General features: G+C 31.5%; 3 protein-coding genes across 6 annotated transcripts in view; 1 reads left to right on the top strand and 2 right to left on the bottom strand.

Moving 5' to 3' along the window:
• LOC100649939 overlaps positions 1 to 10676 on the top strand; it is a 29189-nt gene extending 18513 nt beyond the window's left edge. The window contains exon 4 of the mRNA XM_012314566.3: positions 8872 to 10676. Coding sequence (XP_012169956.1) covers positions 8872 to 9114 — 243 coding nt within the window. The 3' untranslated portion in view covers positions 9115 to 10676. The remainder of the gene's footprint in view (positions 1 to 8871) is intronic.
• Positions 10677 to 10735: 59 nt separating this feature from the next.
• On the bottom strand, positions 10736 to 13566 carry LOC110119173 (prostaglandin reductase 1). 2 transcript variants are annotated; one of them, XM_020866046.2, is made up of 4 exons: positions 13242 to 13566; positions 11643 to 11937; positions 11233 to 11509; positions 10736 to 11155 (listed from the first exon to the last, which is right to left on the bottom strand). In XM_020866046.2, the coding sequence occupies exons 1-4, from the start codon at positions 13345 to 13347 to the stop codon at positions 10814 to 10816; spliced, it is 1020 nt and encodes a 339-aa protein (XP_020721705.1). In that variant the 5' UTR covers positions 13348 to 13566; the 3' UTR covers positions 10736 to 10813. The 2 variants fall into 2 exon arrangements, with proteins under 2 accessions (XP_020721705.1, XP_020721706.1); XM_020866047.2 differs by lacking the exon at positions 13242 to 13566 and adding an exon at positions 12302 to 12453.
• Positions 13567 to 15063: 1497 nt separating this feature from the next.
• Positions 15064 to 25624, bottom strand: LOC100650336 (HEAT repeat-containing protein 5B). 3 transcript variants are annotated; one of them, XM_012314569.3, is made up of 35 exons: positions 25327 to 25624; positions 24948 to 25116; positions 24617 to 24828; positions 24390 to 24537; positions 24168 to 24278; positions 23913 to 24096; positions 23679 to 23839; positions 23350 to 23599; positions 23115 to 23258; positions 22789 to 23039; positions 22590 to 22701; positions 22240 to 22492; positions 22031 to 22140; positions 21788 to 21951; positions 21543 to 21575; positions 21167 to 21241; positions 20819 to 21094; positions 20453 to 20734; positions 20130 to 20319; positions 19885 to 20054; positions 19475 to 19796; positions 19120 to 19386; positions 18862 to 19043; positions 18541 to 18786; positions 18261 to 18480; positions 17912 to 18178; positions 17673 to 17835; positions 17484 to 17599; positions 17131 to 17415; positions 16832 to 17068; positions 16598 to 16749; positions 16314 to 16527; positions 16191 to 16205; positions 15924 to 16069; positions 15064 to 15830 (listed from the first exon to the last, which is right to left on the bottom strand). In XM_012314569.3, exons 2-35 carry the CDS (start codon positions 25077 to 25079, stop codon positions 15654 to 15656), a joined length of 6267 nt encoding a protein of 2088 aa, XP_012169959.1. In that variant the 5' UTR covers positions 25080 to 25116; positions 25327 to 25624; the 3' UTR covers positions 15064 to 15653. The 3 variants fall into 3 exon arrangements, with proteins under 3 accessions (XP_012169959.1, XP_012169960.1, XP_003399515.2); XM_012314570.3 differs by lacking the exon at positions 21543 to 21575; XM_003399467.4 differs by lacking the exon at positions 16191 to 16205.
• Positions 25625 to 27062: the final 1438 nt, after the last annotated feature.

Raw genomic sequence — 27062 nt, forward strand, 5'->3', positions numbered from 1 at the left:
TTCTTGGTTCAAATCTAGGAAATTTTCTAAAGTATAAAATCTAATGGAAAATCTACAATCTAACGGAAAAATGCGAGTCAAGCGAAGACGAGCCGAAGGACGATTAAAGAGTAAAGATTCTACTTCATCTTGTTTCTGATATTTTGTAAGACGCCGCGCCGTTGATCTCTTCTCCGGGAGATTTCAGAGAGGATCAAAAATTGAGCGAGAGATCACGGAAGTTGGTCATAACGTTACCCTAAACTTGCCGCGGTACAGTCTGCGATGGATATTAAAAACAAAGGCCGCCTCTTACAGGGCATAACATGAATATAACGTCGCGCAATATCTTACGGCTTAAGCTGTTCGGCTTAGCCCGCGGACCTTCATGCATTATGGATTTTACTTTGAGAAAGCGCCGGCTACCCCAGACGCCAGACGAACTAAGAAACCATGAATATACAATACCGCGGTATACATATAGATTCATCCTTTTGTGAATCAACTTTAATCACTTTCCACGAAACCGCAGTGTCCGCCTTGCGACCGATAAGATCGCTGAAGATCGAATAGAGTCTCGATAGATTCTTGTTTTCTCTTCATCCCTCTTGCTTGCCATTAAGTTCCATGGAATCATTAGGTTCGTCTTCACCATTATTTTCTCTGTCGATTTTGATAAAAGCGGTTTGCACGTTTTTTAATCGCTTTGTGTGTCATTTGATTATTTATTACAAAATTTTTTCAGGATGAGTACTTTTTTCGTGATGGTATTGAAAGTTGTTAATCTTGGTTTCGATGCTGCACATTCACGGGAAGTTTGAGAACCTCTTATTTGTGACGACTTTCGAGCATTATCTGGATAATTTATAGGAATTCTGAAGGAGGATAGTTCTCCCAACTAATTTAATAATGTAGTTTAAAGTAGTTTAAATTTGAACAGTTCCTTTGATATTTGATACGCTTCAATTTGTTTACATTGTACAATCTTTTACGATTCCTTTCTTTTAAGTATATTTTAGTACATTCTTTAGCAGATCGGGTATTATGTTTGAACATTGCAATACAATAATCGTTTGAAACAATGTCTCAAATTGAACTTGCTCTGTTTTGAGGAAGGCATTTTACGTAGGACACAAATTTTATGGAACTACGTATATTCGTTTAACTGATAATAGTTAATTTAGCTTTGTCTATCTAGCAACACTCTTCCGAACGCGTAATTAATTAAAATAATTCTCCGTCGTGTTAAAGTTCTTTAGGAAGATAGCAGGACGACCGTTTCATTCTCCCTGTCATATAACTTTCAAAACGGCCTTCAAACATCTTCACATGTCGCAATCGAATGCGTTTGATATCGCTGGCGCGACATTTCGCCCGGAAATATCGCTTCCCATTCGTGCCAGGTCGTAGCCATTCACAGCTGTACCGCGTTATACCACTGGCACGCAGACGAATTCCAAATTCGCAGCTCGTGTCCCAAGTAAAAGCAGCCGCGGTCGACGTTGATTTCCGGTTACGCTCCCCTTTTGCGCCCACCCTTCGTGAAAATTGCTCCGCTCGTGTCTATAAAATCAGACAGTCTTATAAATAGGAGAACCCGACTTTTTTGTCCAGTAAATTTCTCCAAATCTTATGAAGAATGGAATTTGCTTTTTATTAAAGCAACTGGGAAAGTTACTTTCTTTCTAAATACACAAAAGTGTAACTACGTTTAGTACGCATTTTACACAACTCTGCTATACTATCATATCGAAAGGGTTAACCCTTATTGTTGTCGTCCGGTAACAGACGATCATAATAATTTACATATTTCCAAATTTAATCTATACTTTGCATCTTACGTGGTAAAGATGATTGACGATTTTTACGGTGTAAAATGTAAAATATAAAATGAGATAAAATACTCGAGAAATTAGTAATCCAATTTAAACTATTGTTGTTATTAATGTCCCAGTGATATCGAACGAGAGTAAAAATTCGACGTGGCAAATAATTTACGCGTTATGCACCAACTTAATCGACATCGGTCTTTGAAACTAATTACTATCACGATTGCGTCCCATAAAAGAGGGACTAATTAAACGTGGCATAGATTCAAGGATAAACGGATTAACACTATCGTTTATCAGCGGGTGGCTGGCTCGATTAAAGCATCACCGATGAAACGCGGACCGCCGATATAAATCCGGAGGGTTGGATTCCCTCCCCACCCTCAACCATTAAGAGCCGACTTCCTTTCCATACATCAGCCAACCCTTCGGCCGCAGAATCGCGCCGTGGTAGCTTTGTGCCGTACCTCTTCCTCCTCTTCTCCTCCTTTTTTCTCCTGTTTCACCCACTCGCCCCTCCGTTGACCGCACCATACCCCCTTCAAAAAAAAAAAAAAAAAAGGAAAGAGAGAGAATCCCTCTCTGGCTCTCTAGCACCCTGTCCGTGCCCGCTTCTCGCCCCTTTTCTCCGCCTCTGTGCCCTTCGACCTCTTCGCCCCACCGCACCGCCACGAAACGACCCGGTACCGTGACCAGGTTGGCGGAGGGTGTCGGTGCACCCTTCTTCCCTCGCTGCACTCTTTCCTCTCTCGGTGCACCCTTTCTCTCTTCTCTCTATGCGTCCTTCTACCCTCGCTGTACCCTTCCTCTCTCGGTGCACGCGGTGGCGAGCCGCTCGAATCGAATCGGGGGAGGAAAACGAAGAGAAAGACGATCAGCGCTACGAGTCGAAAGAGGAACGAAGAAGAGAGACAGGAAGGAAAGAACGACGCGATAGGGTGAGACTATCGAGAGGGGTAGAGAGACAAAAGAGGGGTTGGTGAAGTATTATGTACAGAAGGAGTACCGAGAAAGAGGGGAAGAAAAGAGGGGAGGGAAGACAGGCTGGCGAGGAAGAGGATCATGGAGAGAGCGAGACTGAGGGGTAGTTCTGAGGCCGACGTCATAATCGATCGTCTTTTATTAAACTGCACCAGATGGCGCCACCACCGCGCACAGAAATACCTATCGTACCTCCTATATACATACGCACATACATACAAGCGTATTTGTATTTGTATATATAATATACGTGTGAGTGTGACTGTGTATGTGTATATACCAGAGGACGAAGGAGGGACGTGGTGAGTCGTAGGGAGATAAAGAGGGTGCCAGAACTAGGGGGTGGTAGCCATAGTCCTGAAGGTAGGGGCAGAAAGTTGGGGTGGGCAGAGGCGGAAGTAAGGGCGGTCGCGTGTGGGCGCGAGGAAGGGAGCAGAATAGAGGAGAACTTTCAAGCTACGGCGGAGGGAGAGAGTTAGAGGGTGGTTCGCGAAAGGAGAGACCGGTAGGCTGGCTGCAGCCAATCGTTTAACGATTACCCACTCTATAGAACGCGTTTCGGATGTCGTCGTTATGCCCGATCCTTTCGTATGGACCGATCCTTAGCGCGGCCCGCGTGAAACGTTCCCAGCTCCTTTTTTAATAGCCATCCCAAAGGGCTGCAGTTATATTACAGGAGAATTATATATTTCTTATATAGATCCTCGAGATGGTCTTGGGTTCGCCAGAATGATTCAGAAGTGGCAGAAGGCGAGTTAAACGGTAGGAGAGGGAGAGAGTTATGACGATTTTAGCACTTCGAATAGCGTGTCACCTTATATAGCGAACTTTGCTATCGACGTGTTTAATCGAGACGAGGATTTAGAGTGGATGAAAGGAACGCGCTACTGTGTGGCTACGGCCAATAAGTTGACGATTAAACGGCGAAGAGGGTGGAGAGGGTGAATCGAAGATTGCAGTCCAACGATTGAAGTGATTATATCTCATCGAACGTGATTGGTCGAGTAATCGTTCGTTATAATTTAAATCACTTTTATATAGTTTTGTTGTCGAAATAACGCGTTACGGTCATTAATGACAACTCCAATCCTCACGAGCTGATAAGCCGAGTGTCAAAGTAGTTGAAATAAAATGGGACGATCGGTGTCAGTGATGAAGGGAAGATAGATGTAGAGAAGAAAGAGAATAAGAAATATTTTTCAACACAGCTGACAGAAACAATTCGAACAATTTATAAAAATGATCGACGGCAGCGAGGAGTAGCGCGATACGCGGACAAAACGAACGAAAAGCGTGAACAACGAAATGATTCAACTTCTCCGAAAAGCCTCGCGTCTTTCACACCGAACGGAGAACCGCTTTGTTACTTTTGTTATACAGTTCCGAATCTGTCTGCCGCTGACGGGACAATCAATCACCGTCGCCACTTGCAAAACGTAAAACGAAAAGAAGAAGGATCACGCCAAAAGGGGAGTGCGGAAGTACCGAATCCCTTGATTTCCCTGGAATGCATCCCGCAATTTCCGTTCTCTCGAAACTCGTACAAATATCGTCCCCAAAATTCCCTTTGCTTTTAATATTATATACACGCAATTAGTGTTAGATAAATAATCTATCTTTCCCAAGATTTTCTTGTTGATTCGTTTTCACAATTACTTAATTAAAAAAAAAGCCTCGTTAAATATCAAATAGCAACGAATAAATGTAACATTTATTCAAAGATAGAGTAAAATGTTTAGAGATTATTTGAAATATTCTGAAATATATATATATATATGTTTCTTTGCTTCTGTCATTACACCTACACGCGATTCATCTTCTTTACTATTCATCCTCAAAATTCCATTACGATTATTTAATTAAAAGGAATCTCATTAAACATGAAATAACGAAGAATAAAAGTTAAAGCAGTTAATGAGAATGACTTTCTACTATTTTTTTTAATATTTATATTCGGGTGAAACGATCCCCTCTTTTTGATTTTCGAGGATCCTCGGATGGAGTGTTCAACCCCAAGCGAGCAACGTCTTGAGCTCGATATTAACCTCCCTCTTTAATCTCTTTCGTTCGCAGGAAGCATCGGATTTCGAGGGATTTTTGCCTTTTAAACGAGCGAACACTCGAGCGTTTATTTCATCCGCTCGTCCGATTTCCCGGATTTACACTTCCCTCGTGAAAAAAAAGAGGCAATTTCGCCGACGCGTGTATTTCCTGAATATATCTACCCGAAGTTTTCATTTAAACGAGCAGCAAATTATTAATTATAAATCATTTAATTAACCAAGCAAAAAACAAAAGCTTTTAAACAGAATTTTTACGCACTACGTTGAAACGTCGCTGTCAAGTTAAACGTTGCGAAATTTCGCGCGAAATTGTAGATCGTACTTAAACGAATGGATTATCAAGCAATAAATGACAGAATCAATAAAGAACAATTTGTAGCAATTATTAGAATGTAAAAATGTATAATATATAGTAGAAAATTATTAAAATACTATCGAACGATTAAGATTAATCTTTTGGCTACTTTAAATACCACAAAAATTCATTTCCATAAAATCGTTCGCCAAATCTATAAAGAACAATTTATATCAGTTATTAAAATATAGAAATGTATAAGATCTTTGAATAATTATTAGGTACTTAAAAATGTCTGTTAAATTGGTAAATTCATGTAATATGCGAAATTATCAAAATGTTATTAAATAATTCCAAGAGTAACTCCTTGATTATTTTAAACGGTATACAAATTATTGTTACCAAACTATTTACTACAATTGCTTTAAGCGGAATAAAAATGTATTTTCTTCAAATATTTTCGTCTAAAATTTTCAATATTTTTTCGAACATTTTTTTCATTCAATTTCAATGAACTACGTCGACAGCGCAATTACATGGCGATTGTGCAATGGTGTTTTCGCGACAAAGATGGGCCAGCCGCGGTATTGAGAATACAACGCGCGTTTACCCTATTGCTAAAGAGCGTATTATCGCGTCGAATCGTTAGGGTTCTGCATCCTGTCAAGCGCACACACCCTGCCGAATGAAAATACGAAAACAATTTGTGTAAATTAATCCCTGGCAGATCCATGTAATTTTCTCGCCTCTCCTATTGCGTTTAATCCGTCATATCTAACTCGTGTTTCTTTCTTTTGTCTCTTTAACGTTCTATAAGTTTAATTTTACACTTTTATATGCATGGTGAAAGTTTCAATTCATCGTTGCTCTAACTGTGTTAATATATAGTTAATTATCGATCAAATTATGTATTACTATTTTATATTAAATATAATTATAATATATCTATATATTATGTATTATATAAATTATATATAACATAATTAATTTAAGTTGAATTTTTAATATGAAAGGAAATACAGCTTTATATTTGAAAATAAAATATTTTTCTAAAACAAGTTTCTAAAAACAAGTTCGAAGTCCTATTTAAAACTTATTCTTTCAATGACTATTAACTGTTAAGTAGACTGATAGTTGTGTTCAGAATATACTTTATCATATCTATATTTACAAAAAATTGAAATCAATCTAATCAAAAATGATTGGCAATAACGAACTCTGAATTCTACAAATAAAAGTACTTTCGATAAACTATAAAAACTTATCTAATCAGCAGCTTGAAATATCCAACTGCGTATTAAACTCTCATAGATTCTCATTAATATCCACGTTAAGTTGAACTAACTGCATGTAAAATTTTGATGCAAAAATCCTTACCTAGACACATGTTCAATACCCAATCTAGAAAATGATCGATTGCCATCAGCAAAACCGTCAGAATGAGCTCGTTACCAATATAGAGTCTATCAATAACGCAAACTTCATTCTATTTAAAAATTTCTATTAAAATTCATTCTCATTTCTATTAGAAAAAAAGAAGGAATCGAAACAAATAAAAAAAAAAGGTAAAAATAAAAAAATTCAAGAAATGAAAGTTCAAAGGATGAAAGGTAACATGATGCACCCAAACCGTTCGCATTTCAGTATGTCAGATGCATGCAACACGTCCGTAAACGAAGTTTCATAAAATATTCGACGAGATATTAAAGAATAATAAACTTTTTTATCAATTTCTCACCCTCCCTACCACCGAAGCCAAGCAATATTAATAACGACGGGGCGAACGTCAAGTGCAGATAATGTTGTTGAACGGATTTCAAAAGTTGTTGATACTTTGCGCAAAATCGTTCGTAATATCATCCTAAATTACAAGCGATTATAAAACGTATGAACAATGACTACAATGATTTTTTCCATCGATTTCACGTCACCAATTATTTCCTATTACATAATCGCTAACGATGAAATCAATTAGTGTTTCTGTGTGTGTCTTTTAAATTCGTATTTCTTTATGCCACGGAAAAGATTTTTGCACGTTGTACGATGTTAGACAATTAAAGCTGGTCGCTTTTAAAAAAACTGCTAGATCATTCTAGTCATTGTGATATCGTTACATTGAGATCTCCTCACAGGGATATACGATTCCATCACAAATGCAACTACATATTCCATTTTAAATATTATGCCGAACTTTACCAAGTTCGAATGAAACATAACCACACAGTATTATACAATCGTGTTCACTATTAAAAGAAAAATTCATTCTGAAAGAGTTTTAATACGATCCCTTTCAAATAACTCATCCCAGCGACATACGTATGTTCATTATACTCAAATTCAACAGATTTCTTTGCTTCACGAAACGAAAATCCAAAGTAAGCTGAAAATCTCGGATTCCCTTTCTCCAAGTAGAAGCAAGAACGAGAAGTACAATATAAAATCGATTCTACATAAGGTCTAACGCCTTGTTGGAAAACTCCAAAGGCAAATTGAAAAGAACTTTTAAGATCCAGCAAAGATGTCAAATGCATTCACGTACTAGGCTCACAGGCATTCTTGCACAGAGTGGCGACCGATGAAAATTCGAAAAGCGGTTTAGGTAAATCAATCCACGGCCCCAGGGTCAACGCTTCGACGTAGCTTAAGGCTATAATAAAGTGGCGAGCAGGATCAGGCTGGAGAAAAGGAAGGGTGGTACGAAGGCGAAACTCGGCGGGAAAGGGATGGGAAGGGTGGAAAATTTTCAGAGTTCATGTGCGTTTGACGTTGGCCCGTTCAACGGTTCGGTAATGCATGGTCTTTAATATTACGAAAATCACGCCGCACCCTCTTCCCATCTCCATCTCGCAGGTTACCACGTTTATAGGAGAGCTGGAGAGAAATATACATATGTGAATACTTATTGTATTAACATGTGAGTCTCTGAGAGGGCAAGTCGATCAACGCCACTCTTTATAAATTTTTCATTAACCAAGTACCAGGTTTTTAGAAAGATTCGCATTTTTTATGAACGAAGTGAAAAAAAGGAACCTCAGTAAAGATTTGTTTCAGCTACTAAAAATTATATCTTGTTCTCTATTACGCGTATTTTATATATCTTTGCGTATTATATACATTTCTACTGCTTTAAATTTAGCATGCATAAAAGTCCGCAATCTAATAATTAGTATCTCAAAAAAAAAAACAACAACACGAGGAACTAGTTATTTCTATTTTTTTCCCACATAAATGATTACAAAGTCTAAGGCATATTTTAAAAGGTAATGTTCATAATCGTCCATCGTTATCGAGTCGATAGAATTTGAATAATTTGATGTAAATGTAGGATTGACATCATCGATACGTTAATAGAAAGAATAACTACCGATCTCTCCTCCAATTTTTATCTAATGTTCATCAGGAAGAAGGCCAAGAACACGAAGAACTCATCTCTTCGACGCCATTAGGGGAAAATTCGAGATGATCCTGTTTAATATAAAATTGCTTTTTTCGCTTTTACTGCGGTAAAGATAATGATAGACAATTAATTCTAGACAAACTGTCTATCAATATAATTTTAACACACCTACGCTTTATTACACCTTTCTCCACTGATCATTCTATGATACAATTCGATCAATCGTCGATCGTATCTTCTGTCATTCGAACGTTACAATGTTATTGAAGTAAGTTGTACATCATCATCCAAAATGAACATGTTTCGAATTACGAATATAATTTTCAGGTGAAGATTTGGTTCCAAAATCGGCGAATGAAATGGAGGAATAGCAAAGAGAGAGAGTTGCTAGCAACCGGAGGTTCTCGAGAACAAACGTTGCCAAACAAGAACAATCCGAATCCTGACTTAAGCGACGCGGATGGAGATAGGCCGAGGATGGACTTGAGCGACGTGAGTCCTTTAACGAGTCCTCAACGGCCGGAAGAACAAACAGAGAACGAAGAAGACGAGGAGATCAATGTCACGTGATGAAATTCCAGTGATCATCCTGATATAAACGTGTTCGTTTGATGAGACACGATCGTGACTCATGATTCAGGATTAAAAACGTCGAACAATTAGCAGGCAGTGAAAGTGTATGAAAAACACATCTGGTGAATTTCAAAGGAAGTTTCACTACCGCTTAAATCATAATCAAAATGTGTCTGTTCGATGAAATAATAATGGTTCATTACAGATTCGGGATTCACAGGAGAAAATTCGACAATTTAGACTATGATTGAGGATAAAAGTTTTGATCGGTCGAGGTCACTAAGTTATTTATGACATCTAATTATTTTACATGTTAAGAAATGTAAAAGATTGCGTTTAAATTGACTATGAATGTTCAATATACCAATACATTACATAAGAAAAAGGAATAAAAAGCAATATTGAGTCATGTTTGGTAGATGTAACTTGCAGTTAAAGTGACCTTGAATGTATGAAATCATTCTATAATTTATCCGTGAAATTCTTATGGAACTTGAAAAAAACGTTCGTGAGAGTGATAGATTCTCCTGTGCGTATCCTGAGATTTAGAGCTTCTAAATGATTTCCAATCTTTTAACCGTAATACAATCTTTGTATTTAGCAATTGCAACATTATCTTTTTTAACGGTAAAGCTTATCTTTGTGTAGATGTAATTTTACTTTTTGCGATCTGTGAACCCATCTTCCAATAACTAGATGATGTAAAACAATCAGAAATATATGACACGATGAAAATCGCAACAAAATTGTGCCAAAATAATTTCCTAGAACAAACAATTTAAAGTTTTAGTTTTAGATAAGTTTTATAATTAAAGAAAAAAGTATTTAAACAAATAAGTAAAGTTTCCTTGAATTATTCCTTTCATTGTTTATTAAAATGAATGCCCGATTTTTATCGCGCCTCGAATTTTTTAAGTCTAAATAATTTTTATGAGACGAAATGAACGAATAAAGTTAATTCATCGACAATTTTGCGACAGCATTGTATACATGTTCCATTGTACTATGTTCGATTCGCGAAAATGGATCTTATAGCATATATAAATTAAATCTACGAAGAAAAGCTTGAAGATAAGAAATTGAGTTGTATAAAAGGTACTATCCTATGAGACATTCAAAATATTTTCTGAATAACTTTTTACTTTATGACATAACATCAACGATGTCTTGATAATGTAATTATAAAAATTAATTTGTATCGCCAGAAATATTTGCCGTAATAGCGTATATGTAAATTGAATTCAAATACATTTCTGTTTAAATTATTGAAATTTCTGTGTAAATTTTTATCTCTCGAGGAAATTTCGGTATAATGGAATTTCCACTAAATCGAGAAATGTATTATATTGTAAGTAGAAATGGATGTAAGTTTGCGTAATTTTCAGTAAGGTATCGTATAAGGTTGTACTAGACATAACGTTACGATTACTAAGATATGTACCTAAGGTTTAAGGATCATGCTCTCGGGCATCAAAAAAACCGAATGTAATTATTCATTGTGATGCATTATGATCTGTGTAATATATTGCAATAAAACTGTCTATGCTAATTACTTTGTATCTTTTGTTTATACTAATTACTATATGAACAACGAGAGTTTATAATCAAAATTATGAAATTAAGACAAAAAATATATGTATTTTAGAGAGGTATACAAGTAGTTTTAAACAAATTACAATATTCTTTTCTTGAGCCTTCAAACTTGAACAACAGCTTTGCCAACGTTCTTTCCTTGTAACATGTCAACAAATGCATCAAACATGTTATCAAAACCTTTTGTAATTGTTTCACGATAGCGAAGCTTCCCTTCCTGTATCCATTGAAGATTCTTTTGTGTGGCTTCTGAAAAACGATTATTCCAACGAGTCACTACGAAACCTTCCATCTTTAATTGATTAAACACAAACGACGGTTGAAGAATCGTCGATTTTGGTAGCGATGATGAATCTGCGTTGTACGAAGATATAGATCCACATACAGCTACGCGACCAAAGGGTTTCATTTGGTATATAACAGTACTGGAAATATCTCCTCCCACCTATTGTTATAACATAACCATAATAAATATGTTGTGACAAAATTTTGATATTATTTTATAATGCTAGAGAACTGTACATTATCAAAATAGCAGTCAATTCCTTTTGGCACAGCTTTCCTTAAAGCAACTTCAACATCTCCTTTTTTGTAATTAATAGCATGATCAAAACCAAGTTCTTCTACAAGCCATTTACACTTCTCATCTGAACCAGCAATACCAATGACAGTAAGTCCAAAAACATGTTTTCCTATTTGACCAACATGGGAACCAACAGCTCCTGCTGCTCCACTCACAACAAAAACCTCGCCTTGTTTTGGCTTACAAATTTCTAGAAGACCAAAATATGCTGTGGCTCTAACATAGAGAATATGAAACTTTTGAATAAATTGTTTACAATGGATAAATATATCATATTGGTCAAATTTATAAAAAATTATATAAAAACAGATCAGATTACAAAATATACATTTGATATAGTAATTATTACCCTGGCATTCCTAAAATTCCTAGATGTAGTGATGGTGATAGATCTCCAATATCAGGTACCAGTGTTGGTCTTTGACTTAAGAGTTCATATTCAGATGAACGATGTGGATTTATAATGGTATGTGTTCTCCATCCCAAGTAACCAACAATTCTTCTTCCTACTGGGAAATCTGGATTCTTTGATTCAATGATTTTAGCTACTTGTGCACCAATCATTGTTGCACCCACTGGATATCTCTGAATATAAACTCGCATGTAAGGATCCACAGAGAGATATTCTGCTTCGACAAGGTACTCTGAAAACATAAATCATATGTTATTCAGCTTTTAGGACATTATATGTATATACGTATTTATTCCACAACATTACAATTATTTCAATATTTAATTTTTTAACAATATTATTAAATATTAATATAAACAGAATATATTTTTATTTCTTATTATCTTTTATTTTTTAATGTCAATATTTTTGCATACAATTAGTACTTATTAATAGTATGATAATCATAATGTTAAAGATATTAAATCATCTAATGCAAGATTTATTTTAAATTTGTTATGCAATAATATGACAAGGGATATTGTCTGTAGGTTGATAATGATATCATAATTGTCTCATTTGACCCTACGGAATCGCGATAGCTACGAAATACGTACAAACACATTAAAAACATTCTCTTCATAAGAATAAAATATATTCAATAATGATGTCATTTAGAAGTTAAAACATCCATTATTGCATGACACTCTTCTCTATTTATGACATTTATAGATTGCTAACTTATTCAACACACAGCGTAGACGTTGGAAACATATATAATGCATGTATTTTTTATATAAGTTATGTAATTTCATCCCGTCAATGCAACGTTATTTTCTAAAACGTTTATTCAAATTTCACTATATAAACAATTCTTATATAAAAAATGTTTATCTGTACTATTTTTAAAATTCATAGATAAATTTTTATTGTATCCTTCTTTTTATTTTTGAATAATGTTTTATAATATTTTCCTTTTTCTATTATATCAACGAAATGTACATATATTAAAAATCATATCAATAATAAACGAATATTTTTAAATATAATCTTCTTCAATTTTCTCTGTAAATTCAAAGTAATGAGTATATTTTGTATGTTTTTGTTGAGTGATATTTTATATCTTCCAATTTGATCATCAGAAAAATGTGTATTAAAAAATCATATCTGAACACAATATTCTGTAGTTTTCTATTTTAGGACAAAATAATGAATGTTATGTCTACGATATTTTATAAATGCCGCGTAGATATTAATCGTGACCTCCGTTGAGTTAAGTCACGAATCACGGGTTAAATAAATACATAACTACATCTTATATCATTTGATATTGAAGTTGTTGTACAATGTTAAAGGGAAAAAATGTAATCACAAACAATGAATATAATGGATCTATGAATTTATGAGTATAATGAGTAAGAATATCAATATAACTAGTTTTTTATTTTAAAAAATACATAGTCATCAATGTCAAATGTTGATTAATGACAAATCATGTGACATCTACTTGCATTTGTTTAATCGATACATATATAACTCTATTATTAAAATCTTTACCTCCATTATGAAGAGAAGGTAATTCTTCTTCGATCAATTGCAAATCTGATGGCTCTGGATTCTTTTGAAAATGTTTTGCTACAATGAATCTTCTTGTCTTTACCATTTTTAATAAATATTCACAGGCAGTAGAATAATGACTTCGCAATAGTTTTAACTTGATAATTTGCACAATATTGTTTGGAATTATAGTCGTTAAAATAACCACTCGAACATAAACTAGCTAAATCAATGAAATAAATTGTATATAATCGACAGATCACTTTATATAAACTGACTAACAGACTATTCTCATCGCGATGATTATTTTCTTCTGGAAATCCCCTCTATTTCTACGCGATAAGTAATTATACTTGATGAAAAGTAATTAGACTTGATGAAATAACAGAATTTTTAATTCATTTGATATTTCTGCAACAATAGGTTTAATTTATTAAAGATACTAAATCGAACTCTATTAATTTACCTAATTAATAAAGGTTTATACTAAGTTTAAAAATATCGAAATTATAACAGAAATTAATGCAAGATGTAACTGTACACAATTAATATTTTATTTTCATAACTTACATATGTATATATCTGTAAAGGATCAAATTTTAATTTAATACTTTGTATTATCTAACATCTAATACAATATCAATACATTTTATTATTATTATAATACATGTCAAATGCCTAATGTTCTATTGAATATTTCATTATAATTAAAATTTCAATATAAGTTATAATTGGTTTTAGAAACAAAATGAGCATAATATTTGTAAGATTTACATCAAAATTTAGTGTGATAAGTATACACATAGAAGTAATATAGAAAAACAGACATTTAAATGAACATAAATATTATTTTAATTTCAACATGTCTTTTATTAAGTAAGTAGTTTGTATATTTCAAATTTTAATTATTATTGTAATATTTTGAAAATATTTATAGTAAAGCAGTACAGGTTTTTTTAAATATATTTTTAAGTTTGTCTGTTTGCTTATATCTGATAATTTCCGATATCATATCTAATACATTTCTATCTGACTAGTTTAACGGATATTAAAGTTAATATTGCAATAATAGTAATAATAATTAATAATAATATAACATATTTTTCATATTTTATTACCTAATTTATGCTATAAAGGAGTATTTCATATTACATTTATATAATGATTATGTTTTATTCTAATATTTTTGTATTTGATTAGCATAATTTTGTATAAATTATATTATTTTATAACACATATAATGTTGCTCTTTGTTATGTAATTAATTTATTTGACAGTATACATAGTTTAATATATCTATCTTAATACTACAGATTATTAGACAATGAAAATTTATACTACTCATTTAAAATATTGAACTATTTGTTATATTTGTTATTATGTATCACTGTATGAAATTAAAGTTTGTAAAATATAATTATTATTGTAAATAATCTATGCAAATTTTAAGGTATCAAAATTATACTTTAAAAAATATAAAATACTTTTTAAATAAACTTTACTTAATAATACAAAATATTATAGTTTTATATGATATGAAAATTAACTGTATGAAAAATAATTTATGAAAATTGATTGTTTCAGTTATGGAATATAAAATACTTACACTTTTCTACTACTTTACATAATTTTTATTGTGCCTTGATGTAATCCCTACTATCTCAATTTTTTATAAAGATATAAATAAAATTAAGAGAATTATTAAAATTTTCTATAAAATACAATTTACATTTTTAAATAAATATAATTGTACAATTTTAATATACATTTTCAAAATTACGTTAAATTTTTTATATATAAAATTTACTAAAAGAGACAAAAGCAATAATTTTCTTTATTTAAGGAACATAAATCCGTACAATGAAAAAAAAGTTTTTGAACTTATATATTGCATAATTATGCCAATGTTATCTTCTTAAATGTTTTTATATTTAAATCAAATCATTATTTTATTTTAAATAATACTAAGTGCTAAGGAATAAGTACTATGAAACAAGTACTTATATTAATGAAATTTTTATGAAAATTTCATAATTAAAATATTTTATCTTACACATAATATCAAGTTATATCTTATATCTGTTCCACACGTCATGCATGGAATTTAACTAATGAACTAATACAATGATGATATATTATTATTCATTAGTAGGATTAGATGCACTATTTTTAACATGTTGTATATTATTTAGAAACACTATTATGTCCTATTTTTTTACATTATCTTATTTTTTACTCTTCATGTTATAAAAGTATAATGTTTGTTTAAAAAATAAAAACCTAGATTTTGTTTGTATTATTCCTGTAACATATATTTAATTGTTAAAGCTATAAAAGTTTTAATTATAATAAATAAACTACATTTCTTTCCCCAATAAATATACAACATGTCAAATTCGATTATAGAAAGTTTCAATTAAAATTTGAAAAATCTGTTTTGAGTTTAATGGATGGTGTAGAAATTTTTATCTGTGGCTTTACAAGATCTACTGGTCTAGTATGTCTTTGTGCTTGTTGATGAGTGGATCTCACTGCATTTTCTAATTTAGTTTTTAGTTCTGTAGATTGAGACATTAACATCTTAAATTCCTAAAATAAAATATTGAATACTTAGATACTAGATTTATGTTTATTTTGTATTTTGTATTTAAAGACGAATTTATTTGAACATGAACTAAGTACCTGAGGATATTTTGGTCCTATCTTATTAAGCCATTGAAAACTTTGTTGATGAAGACTTAATTGATATTTGGAAGCATGTTGTAGTTGATCTCCCTCCAATAAATAATTAATTAGGATTGGCACAAGTAAAGTCAACATTTGTATGCCTAGTTAATTACAAAAATATGTTAAGATTATAACAAATTTAAAATAATTTACAATTAATCAAATAAACTGCATTTTATCATATAAAATACAAAGTAAACATATTACTCTCTTTTTACAAACCTTGTAAAAAGTCTCCTGAGTAGCATGTAACATACTTTTTGTCATAACACTACTCTAATATTGATATACTATTGTAAATGTTATGTAATAAATAAAATACAAATAATACAGATTAATACGTACGATGTGAAAGATCGGCAAGTCCTATAAGAGCTTCAACTGTGCTAATACATTCCAAAGTGAAAGATAATTCTAAATCAGTTGTAATCTGTTTACTCTTGTCACTATATAGATATTCTACTAATCTTGGAGCTAATGCATGGATATAAGGAGTGCTTATTGCACGATCTGGATGTAAAAATATCGTTCTCAATGTTTGAACGCATTTTAATTTGACCTATAAAATTTCAAAGGGTAAATATCTCAAATTATAAACAATGTATAACATAATATTGAAACATTATTACCATTATGTTTTCTGACTGGAAAGCGTGTCTAAAATGATTTATACACGGAAATTGTAAATTCGGTGCACTCACAACTTCAGAAGATGCATGAAGAACAAATACCGCAATACCTAACATCATCGCCACTTCGTCCATTTTCGTTTCATCATTTCCTACAAATATATTTTAAAAAATTTATTAGCTAAATATGTTTTAGTATCAAAACAAATTTTATGTAATTTTAACTTCAAATACCGGTTTTAGCCAGATCAATGATTTTGGCAAGAGCACTTTGTAAAAGACTTGTCCATTGTTCCTGACTTCTATGATCTTTTGCATATTTATTTGTGGTAAGACTTTTTATACAATGTAAAGCTGCATGAACTGGTGTATCTGATGTTGTTTTATTGGATTCACTGTCCGTACGGACTGCAGTTTCTCTGATCACTCCAGTTGATAAATACAGGAGTGTTGGTAAAATTGCTACAGCTCCTAATATTAAAAGAGTATGCATTAAAAATAAATATTTACTTTGTTTAAAAGCATATATTTACCTTGAGGAGAACAAAGAGTAGGAAGAGACTCCATTATATTAAGAGCAGCAGCTATGAGTTTTCCACTTTCTTCAGATGGCATATATCCCCTTTGGGATAAAATCGCTGTTGTTCCATCAGGATTAGGATTTAGTGCTGGGATTTGTCGGACTAAAAGACACAAACACACTTCTAGAACAGCAAATACCAATGACTTTCCAGGATTAAGTTCACCACTTTCTTCTCCTTCCCCTAGTAAATCTACATGTTGAGTTTCATTGGTTTCTTCATGTGCTGGTGTTATTTCTGTTATAAAATAATATACATATTTGTATATTTAATTTTCCTGAATATGTAAGACAAAATTTTTTTACCTTCCAATTTAGATTTTTTTCTCTCTGTCAAATCTTCTTGTGCTGCTTTCATTATTTGTTTCAAAACTTCCATTACTATCATTTGTATTACGAAACTTTCTCTTGTTAAAAGCATTCTACAACAAAATATACAGTAAGATATCATAATATGTATATTTATATTTATATTTATATAAATAAGGGACTTGCCTGTGAAGAACATTACATAATTCAATCGGTAATGAACGGTCTGTAATTAAAACTTTACGAGCCCAAGTAGAATCTAATAAAGTATACAATGCATTTAAACATGTTTCTGTATTTTGAGTAGACTCTGAAGCACGAGGGCTGCATAATGCTTCCATACATATACCTAAAATAATTAATAAATATAACTGTCTGAAAAATAAGATATAATGTTTAATTTAATATTATTGAAGGATTTTTACCAAATAATAAATGGAAACGTTCAACGTTTGTAGTATTATTAGTAGAGACATCACTGTTATTATTATTGTTATTGTTATTATTATTAGTTGCGTTTGATGCTTCCACTTCGTTTTTACTCTCTTCTAATCCAAATCCTTTTGCATTAAGCCAAAGTGTTGCAGCATGTAAAATAGGTGCCCATGATTCAGCATAATGAGGTCGAGCAGATTCCATTGTATCTGTTGTGTAAAAAGCTCCACCATCATGAGGTAATTGGCTGGAAAATTCTAATAAAATATTGACTTATTGTTGTAAGTACTTTGTATAAATAATTTAAAAAATTATATACAGCACAGAGACTATTTATACCTGGAGGTAAGGAAAGTAATGCGTGATCTCTCAAGGCAGCTAGCCAATATTGACTTAAACTTAATAACTCTGGTTGCACTAAGCTTAATAAACTTTCAGTTTGAAATTCAAATTTCCCAAAATCTTCACAATTATCATCATCAATTTGATTCGAATTTTGATTGAATGTGTCTTTACTGTTTAATGCAGAACCATCTTTTACCATAGCAACTACATACACCTGATGAAGAAAGTAATAAATATAAAGAAAGAAAGGATAGTATTATAATTTGTTTCTTACCTCTGCCCAAGCTTTCAAAATTGCTAATCTTTCAAGTGTTAACAAACTTTCGTTATAAAGTTGTGCTCGTGTATGTCCTTCCCTTAATTTTTCTAGAGAAGATACTAGTAGCTGATGTACTCTACGAAGATCATTGAGATCCCTAGCAACTCCGCTTCCAATCCAAGCACTACATGCCTCGCATGCTGCAGCTGTAACATGCGATGCTGTTTCTGCTGAAAATGCAGGTCTCAACGCAGCTCCAACCTGTGATAATTATTAAATAATGATGTGATATATTTATGAAATATACCTCAAAATTCTATATTTATAATTAATTACTTGTGCTTGGAACTGTTCAAGTAACAAATGTCCAGGAAATTCTGGTTCAGGAACTTTGGCAAATTTATCTATGATTTCTTGTAATGTTTTCAATCCTTCAAGCCGAAGAGGATCACAATCACTTGTCGCGGCCATAAATGCCATCCGTACTAAATCGGAAAGATGTAATACTAGAAAGTCGCCTGTAATTAGGAAATATTAGTAAAGTTATAAGTTGGTAGTTATATTTAAAAATATTACAATTTGAAGAATTAATACTTTTTCCCTTAGATGTTTGCATCTCTTTCGCTAAGGTAAGATCAAAGTGCGCTTGTTTATTATTTACACAAGCAGCGACAATTTTTCTAACACACTGTGCTGCAAATACTCTAGTTGGCCACCTTGGTGTAATAGTTGGCCGTTGTTTTGTAGATTCGTCTGCATGAAATTCAGCTTGATCATCATCTCCTTCTGTATCTGCATTATCAGTATCCGTAGTACTATCTTCAACGTCAATAGTATTTCCTTCTTCATTATTACATGTTTCTATACGTCATAAGCATGAATATCTTATTAATCTTATTCAATTTAGCAATGGTTATCTTTGTTGACATATTACAGTATATTATAATACCTGAAGCTATTGTAAGAACATCTTTACATAAGGACAACCATTGAGATAGATGATCTGCTGCTAAAATTTGCAGCATACTTGTTAGCGTGTCATGAATGTCTTTAATTAATTTGCTATCAGTTTCTGTGTCTAACATACTAAACAAGACCCCCGGTAGACCAGTTTCTGTTATAACAAGACCTTCTACTATATTGGTATCTCGACTTTCGTTAGCTAATGTCATTGCATGTTCGCATACTTCTTTCGCTTCGCGTTGAGCCAATTGTCGAAGGCAAGAGATTGCAGCTTTACGTAAAAGCAAATGATTGCTTGATAAAGTTCGCTATAAATAAAATAAATTTCAATATAAAAAAATATTTTTATATCATTTATATGGGACAAATGAAATATAAATGTAGTGTAAACCTTACACATAGTGTAGGAACCAGAGAAGATAAGTTAACATGTCTTGGTGCAAATAAATGTAGTTGCTGAAGACATCCTGTAGCTTCTGCCTGTACAAGAGGGTCTTGATGATCTTGCATAATTGCACAAGCACACAAAAACGATGAACGTGCCATACAAATCGTTGATGTATTACCTAAAGATATAAACAATCAATATACATTATGTGTATTTAAACTTTTGTAATTGAAGTATGATAAAAGCTATGGACCTTGTAATTCTGGCCCTATTGTTGTGATAAGAGCTGATAATACTTTTCCTATACACTGATGTACATCAATATAAGAATGAGGAACATTAAGAAGAAGAGTCAATGCTAAAGATAATGTAGGTTCAACATAGCCTCGAAACATTGGTCCACCAGAATCAGCTATAAGTGCAAGAGCATGCAATGCCCATACCTGAATAAAAGAATAAAATTAAATTTGTTTAACTAGTGCCTAACTGAAACTAACTACACATAAAAGACTATGTAAGAGTAATCTAAAGAGTACCTAACTAAAACTAGCTATACATATATCAATATAGACTCACTTGTACTACTGGAGATGAATTATCTTGAGCAAGTGCGAGTAAAATACTGACACTTGTATTCAGATGTTGACTAGATCCCATCCCACCCACGTATTTATGAAGACACCCTAACGCTAAAGAATGACCAGTTCTACTAGCAACATCGCGAGCAGATTTTAAGCGGTCAAAACTTGTTTGTGCTAATTCCGCCGTAAATTTGGGATCAGAAATAACTTGAGCCATTCTTCCAACAGCTTCTCCAGCTGCCCATCTTAGTATCGAATTACTACTTACCAAAGCACTCTATAATATAAACAACATCAATTAAGTTCTCTATAACGAATAAAATGAAAATATACTGTAATGTTATTATAAGACAATGTTTACAATAATGAGATTAGTCGCAGATTTCTTAACATCTTCTTGACCAAAGCCAGTTTTTGCTTCATTTAGTCCCTTTAATCCGCTTAGCACAGCCGTAAAAACGTTCATCTGTATTGCTTCTTGTCTACCAGATTTTGTATGTTTTATACATTCACTGAAATGATCTAACATTTGCAATCTATGCTTATTTGCTACACGTGGGAAGATCTGACCAAACAGGGATACAGAGAGATCAATGACTGCAACTCCCAAAGGTAAAGGTCCAGGAATTATATCGTCCTAAAACAGCAACAATGGAATTAAAATCATTATAAAAAATCTATATTTTTAATAAAATCTAAAAAACATTACTTGTGGTACAGGTCTATAAAGACAACATGGATTGTGTTCCAAAGCTCCAGACCCTGCAGCGCTATTTGGTTGCAGCTGAAACAAATACAATATATATGTAGATAGAGTAAATTCCATTTTTATCTTTTATTGTTTTTACTATCAATAGTATGAACAATACAAAGTAAAAAATAAAATCTTAATAGAACCCATGAATGTGAAATTAATTATAATTAACAGTTTTTAAAACAAAGTATAAATTGAGACTACCAATCTTAATATTTATCGTTATTTTATAAATTAATTTACAATATTCATAAGAAATAAAAAAAAGTGTAAAAGGAAAATTGTGCAGATGAACAGCAGATAATGAAAGGCTTCATAGAACATTACTCACATGTTCCAAATCTGCCCTTCTGTTTGGTTCCATCTGGATATGAGTGGAAATATGAATGTTAATTTCAATTAATATTATATATGTTAAATTTCCTTACAGTTTGACCACTTAGTTGTTACATTAAATTTCTACATTAATAAAAGTTAATAATGGTATATGAAAGATATGTTAACAGCATTTACACATAGAGCGCATGAAAAATGTATGTAGAACACTGTTATAAAGTAGTATTTTAAAACACATACTTGATCTTCAATTGTACGATGATCAGTTTCTTGTAACCATGTACCAAGGATTACAGAATCATTGGCATGACAAACTGCACGCAATAATGAAGTTGTAGTATTTCCAGGGTTTTCAGTTAATGTAAACTCTGATACTAACATCCTTAAGAGATGTGTATAAGAACCTGTTTAATATTTGCAATTATTCGCTTCCTTAAGTAGTACCTCCACATAATTCTTATAATTACAAATATTTATCATTACCTTCAAAAGTTTGAGGTGGTAATAATAATAGTGTTTCATATAAACGCAAACGAACCATAGCAGCTGGAGCCTTTAATTGTTGACCATAATTTTTCAATACAGGTGATAAACTGAAATATTATTTTGGATATAACGTTAAACTAAGAATATGTTGGAAGCAATATTAGAGAAATAGAAATATTTCAGAAATATATATAAATATAACATACTTTGTTAACATTGCCAATGCAGATTCAATTGGTGTTAGAAGCCGTCTTGTAATATCGTCATTTAAAAGTTCGGGGCAATGTAACAAGAAACTATGCATCGCAGATAATGCACCAGCTCGACCTTCTAAAGTCACTTGCCATGTAAAAGCATCACCTCTAGCCTTTTCGCTTTCGAGTTCTTTATTTGAACGAGGAAAAGAATTTCTCCATAATAACAACATTCTAGGTAATAACCCTTTTACCACCGCCGTTCCTAAACCCATAGTTTTTTATTAGATATAATATTTTAAGGATGCGGATACATTTACTATTTAATTGTTCTACAACACATTGTTTTAAGTTTACTATACCAAGAGTCATTATAGCTCCAATTAGAAGCCATCCAGCATGTGTTCTGTTTAACGATAAACGACTGTTTTGACTTGCGCTTCTCAAAAGTTCTTCTGCAGTATTAAATATAATCTAAAATGAAATTATTTTTGTTTTACAAAATTCTATGCCATCATAAAATCACATGAAGGGACATAAATGTTACTTAGAAATAATTACTTTTCCTTTTGTATGTGGAACTCCAAGCGGCGATAAACGAACGCTACCGAGAACTGCAGCTAATGCACTACTATATCCAGCTATTGCTTCTGGTGAACTACGCATATTTTCTATTCCATCTACACAACGATCAATTAGAGGTGTTATCTGACTTGGTACTGCTACACAAATGCAACGTAAACACCACGAAGCTGCAAGTCTAGCTGCTTGACATGGATGAATCAAAACAGCCATAATGGTATCAATTAAATCTGGAAAAACATTCAAATTAATATAAATATCAAAAAAATTAGTAAGTATATATCGTATATATCTAGGATACGTACTCAAAGATTGATCAGACAATAAATTACAAGCTGTTGTACCCAATCCTAAGATCAAATTTCCCATTTCTTGCAGTGCACAAACTAATAAATGTTGACTGAATAATGTTTCTTGGTTACAGTCCTTTGCGTTTTCTGGACTAAAATCTAAAAATTTAGGATAAAAAGATAAAAAATATATATACGTATATTCTATTAAATTACTATAACAATAAAAACTAAAAAAAATTATTTTTACCAATAGAATTCATCTGTTTCAAAATAATGTAGGCTATTTCTTTACATGCAGCAGCTTGAGCCCCTTCTCCTAATAATTTCCCTACAGTACCGTGTAATATAAAGTTAACACATTTTCTAGAATAGACAGCATCAACATGTGAGCTTGCTGCTTTTGGATTCGTTACAAGATCAAGTACATGTGCAACTAATGTACCAACATTGCGTTCAAGCCATGATCCTCCTAGCATTTGAACAAATACAACATATGCCTGTAAAATATCAATGAATAATTAATTAGATTGTTTTATAAAATGAATATGAGATGTTATTTTTTGTATTTTTTCTTACATGTGTAACTCCAACTCGAACTTCTCTGTTAACACTAGAATTTCCTTTTATTATTTCTCCAGTACCCTTCAAAAAACCTACTCCACCTCTTAAAAATCCAGACATTAAAATATTCAAGACTTCGTCAAGTGAAATTTGTTTACAATTTTTATTTTGTGTAACTAAAATAATAATAATAACAAATAGTTCTTGCATAATGCATAATGCATAATTGAACGTGCAGATTCAAAATACCTGAAGGACTTTTTCCTTTTGGAGCTGGAAGTTGAGTCATTGCCACCAATGTACCAAGTAATTTTGCAACAGCACATCGTACTTCATAGTTCGAACCTTCAAATGCTCGGAAACAAAGTGTAGCAACACTTTCTATTTCAGTAGTATACAAAAATGATGCATGGTTTAACATTTCTAATAAACACTGAAAATATTTTATCAAATATATTTTAAGCAGTATATTTACAAAATATTAAATAAAGCATAATAAAATACCTTTGCAGCAGCACATCTTACAGCCATTACCCTATCTGTAAGATAATGTCTAGAAACTTTATATATTTCTTTATGAACATTTGTAATTGCAGATCCCATGCCAGCACAAACCTAATAATTCAAATATATGTAAGATTTTCAAAATAATTTTAATCAAATATTATATCAAATATTTTTATATCAAATATTTAATATTTTTAATATTTTTATATCAAATATTACCTTTTCTAGAGTATGCATAATTTCTATTCGAGTTTGTGACTCTGCAGAACGTAAAGACTTTATTAATATTTGTACAGTTTCTTCATATGACCTGCCCATCATTCTTCCTAATTTTTCATACATGCATCCCACACAACATATAGCAGCTCTATAAACAGTAACAAATTTTAGATGTTACAGAATGTATAAAATTTATTACTAACTGAATATACAAGAATTTTACTTACAATTTTGTTGGGAGGAAGCTTGGAGAATCATCTTTATTTCTAAGAATATCATTACACTTATTAACAGTATCAAAAAGCAAAAATGTATCACCAACACTAAATAAAGTTGCAAGACATCTTGCAATAAGTCTTCGTGTAGGAGGCCCAGGAGCTCCTTGCATGTGTTTGGTTAATTGTTCTACTAGCTTTTGCTGACATCCCTTAATATCACTCTGAAAGTTATATATTATTATAAAATAAAAGTTCACAACAACAAATGTATTATATATATATATATTGCCTGACAAAAATACATTGTTACAAGGAAATATATCATTTAAATCAATAATACCTTTTGTGCAGCTATTAAAACCTTATCCAAGAAACGTAACCATTCAAATATAAAAACTGGCCTCTTAGCTTCTGGGATTTGATTAAGGGCATCCTCATTGAGAGTCAAACTATGACTCAACTCCATCATCATTTCAATAAATTAGTTTCTAATGTTACCCACTTTCTTCCTGCAATTAATCATACATTATTAACAAATTTTTAATGTTATTATTTGTAATTGAAGAACTAAATATGTATTTTAAAAAATCATAACAATCTGATATCTCTCTTTCATAAAATATACATATGTATTTTTATCATGTATTAGAAACAAACAAATTATTTATCAATACATAAATATTAATACTAAAATTTGATAAAAATATATAATTAAATACCAGAAATACTGCCGATATCACCAGTATACAGGAAATAACATAATTTTCTATTTCTTTTTATATAATATATTTGTAATCACTCCATTTCATCAACGTAAAACTGTTAGTATTCGTATTTATTTATGTTTCACATTAAAAACTAAAACGATGTAAAGTAAATCACTTTATAAACAGCATGTCATTCGATATTTAACACTTTTCAACAATTTATATAAACGGGTACAGCAAGATACAATTTTTCCACGTAATTGACAAATCTTAACCTGATTTAGGTTAGGGTAGATCGTAATCATCTGGATAAGAAACATTGACAACGAATTATTAAGATTGCTTACTTGGCGTATTTTTATTATGTTCGTATATCATCCATGTTAGATTGATTATTCATCTTTTTGAATTATTATCATAAAATTAATAAAATAACAAATCATGTTAAATTGAAAAAAGGTAATTATGAAACATATTATCAAAAAATTTTTTATTATAACAAATATAAAATGTTAATAATTTTTTTCTATGTATGGAAGCCAATATATAGATATATCTTATGTATTATTTAATTATTATTTATAACATACTCAATCTATATGTACAACTAATATTGAATTTATAAATAAATTAATTTATTACTTTATGTCACATGCAGTTTATCATACTGCTTATAGTTTACGTCTATATTCAGATGTAGTATGTATTTTTAATAATAAAAATAATTTTTTCTTATATGATTCCTAGAAGTATAAAATTTAATTTGCTGAAAATTATTTTTAAGGATATTGACGTAAATAAATTTGCACTTGTGAAAAGTGCTTTTTATTACAAATCATTATGTCAGATGTATACATATTTTTGTGTTGCATACATATCTATAACGTATACATACAGATTAAAAATTTTCTGAATGCAATTTTGTATTTGCTGCATGACGTTTAAAAATCAATTGGAACACGTATATGCGCTATAAATTCGTGTTTGTAAGTCACGGGATATACGCTTTTCATGAAAGAATTCAAACATAACATTATCAACATTCAGTCATAATAATTTCGACATAATGCATCTCATGGATAATTATAACATTAATATCCTCCAGTAAAGAAATGTACGATCTATATACTATGTATGTCTTGAATTAATGCTTTGTCAGAGTAATTTCACAGTTAATGATATGTCTACTGATAATGGCAAACATTAATGATCGTATCACTACTGCCTTTTTCTTTTCTTTAGTCTCCTAGCGCTGATAAATTATTCGAGAAAAATTATATCACTCTTTTTGTCTCTAATTTATGCAGAAAAATGTATAAACATATTTTTTGAACATTTCACCAGTCAAACTACTTTATTTAAAAAAGAAAAGGATTCTTTATTTCTCTACCACGGTAAACCCATATCACTAAAATATTTCATTTTGGATATTCGTAAAATTTTTTATACATAGAGCTTTTTGGAAATATGTATAGAAGTAAACAAGGTATTCATTTTTTCTTTGAAAACGCTTGTTAAAATTAATTTCATAACAGGAAAGTCAATTCTGCGAAACAAAGCTGTTAGTCACACATCTACGTAGATACATGATAATTGAGGATTAATATATGTAATATACGTTAGTATGTAAGCTACTTTATAAATATGAATCGTGATGAAGTTACATTTTTTTTCATTAATCTCCATAATTCATAATGCACTGTTCGCAAATACTCAGATTTATAAACGGTTATTATATAAACGACGGA

Source organism: Bombus terrestris, chromosome 12 (genome assembly GCF_910591885.1).
Source record: "Bombus terrestris chromosome 12, iyBomTerr1.2, whole genome shotgun sequence".
Lineage (NCBI taxonomy): Eukaryota > Metazoa > Arthropoda > Insecta > Hymenoptera > Apidae > Bombus > Bombus terrestris.